The sequence below is a fragment of the Wasmannia auropunctata genome, unplaced genomic scaffold (genome assembly GCF_000956235.1).
Source record: "Wasmannia auropunctata unplaced genomic scaffold, wasmannia.A_1.0 LD316654.1, whole genome shotgun sequence".
Taxonomy (NCBI): domain Eukaryota; kingdom Metazoa; phylum Arthropoda; class Insecta; order Hymenoptera; family Formicidae; genus Wasmannia; species Wasmannia auropunctata.
In genome coordinates this window covers 1-1,624 of record NW_012046236.1, presented here as the reverse complement: position 1 = coordinate 1,624, position 1,624 = coordinate 1, and the positions used below count along the sequence as shown (strand labels likewise).

Here is a 1,624-nt window from a genome sequence, read left to right as displayed (position 1 = left end):
GAGAGAAGAGAGAGAGAGAGAGAGAGAGAGAGAGCGAGCGAGAGAGAGAGTATCGGTCTACAATGGCATTCCCCGATCTCCTCGAGAACACACGTGGCTGCGCCGGGACACAAAAGAATATATATTGCCGCGTTTCCTGCAACGTTGCAGATTTTTTTCAGTATTCTTTCAGCAATATTTTTATTAGAAATATTTAAATGCAAAAGTCGCGAACATTTTATTATTCAAGAATTGTTTTACATCTGTTGCAGAAACATCTTATAATTATTTATAAAGATGTTTTAATCCATCAGATGAAATATTTTTTTGACATTTGTGAAAGATTTCCGTACTAAATGGGAATTAATATTAAATGTTCACAGATCTAAGTATCAAGTTCATTTTTATCAACATTGCAGATTTTTTTCAGTATTCTTTCAGCAATATTTTTATTAGAATTATTTAAATGCAGAAGTCGCGAATATTTTATTATTCAAAAATGAAATTTGTTTTTATAAAAACAAATTGATTGTTTTGTTAAAGATTAACAAAAGCAGGATTTCAAAACTTTTCAAAAGTTTACTTCAATTTCTCCTTTTATTATTATATTCCATATGTTACAACATATTATAAACTAAAAAAATAAATCAAATACAATCGTAATATAATATGTAATAGAATATGCATGTAATATATATGTAATATGTATTATAGTACGTTTGTAGAATATTATATTGTAACAAAAATACATGTTAGATAATTAATATATTTCTATACTATATTTTATTGCAAAATTCGTTTTTCAATTTTGACTTTTAAAGGCTCATAAGTAGATAATACCATGCCAAGTGTCAATTTTATTTTATCTAATTCAATACTTTTATTAACTTTAAAGATGAATGTTCGTATCAATGTTGCTAGTATAACTTTCATACACATCAATCCATATTTCATACCTGTAATTTATTAATTATGTATCAATTTTATCATGACTTTATAATTTATTTTAATAATTTATTTATTTCCTACCTATACAATTTCTCGGTCCATCACTAAACGGGAGATAACAATCCTTTGCGTGACAATCCTTTATTCTTTCTGGGAGAAATCTATCAGGGTCAAACACCATTGGGTTTGGCCAAAATTTTTCGTCTCGGTGTATTTTTATAATTGCAATAACGATTTCTGTAGCTTTAGGTATCACAACCTCCCCTAAAACGTATATTATATATTATATTAAAGATTATTACAAAGAAGTATAAATAATAATACAATCAGACATTTATTATACAATCAGATATAAATATATAGAGTGTCCCATTTTATATTTGACAGTCAAATATTTGGAAATCGCGAGGTTTGAGAGAAAAATGTTTCAGACAAAAGTTTTGGGACTTCGAGGGGGACATAAGATGATAACATTGGTTTGACTCTGAGTGGCGTCGTCAAGGTTAGGACAAGGTCACTTTGAATTTTTTTAATGGAATCTCCCATTTTTCATTACATATTCTTCTAGCTTATTTTGAGAGCTTTCCAAAACACATAGATTAAATGTTTTTTGATTAAGTAAATCTCGAGTGATGAAGCTTAAAAGTTACAGTATCGTCGACATTAGCATTATCCAAAGTGTCCGAACAATGACTGA

General features: G+C 28.4%; 1 protein-coding gene across 1 annotated transcript; it reads right to left on the bottom strand.

The window, feature by feature from the left end:
- Positions 1-751: 751 nt before the first annotated feature.
- On the bottom strand, positions 752-1,188 carry LOC105460726 (probable cytochrome P450 4ac1). The gene is made up of 2 exons (XM_011707225.1): positions 1,009-1,188; positions 752-935 (listed from the first exon to the last, which is right to left on the bottom strand). Exons 1-2 carry the CDS (start codon positions 1,106-1,108, stop codon positions 763-765), a joined length of 273 nt encoding a protein of 90 aa, XP_011705527.1. The 5' UTR covers positions 1,109-1,188; the 3' UTR covers positions 752-762.
- Positions 1,189-1,624: the final 436 nt, after the last annotated feature.

Bases quoted from the DNA above. Each gene is read 5' to 3' on its own strand.
- LOC105460726 (XM_011707225.1), bottom strand. From the start codon at position 1,108: ATGGTGTTTGACCCTGATAGATTTCTCCCAGAAAGAATAAAGGATTGT. The intron at 936-1,008 runs GTAGGAAATAAA...AATAAATTACAG, and splicing joins TGGACCGAGAAATTGTATAG to GTATGAAATATGGATTGATG.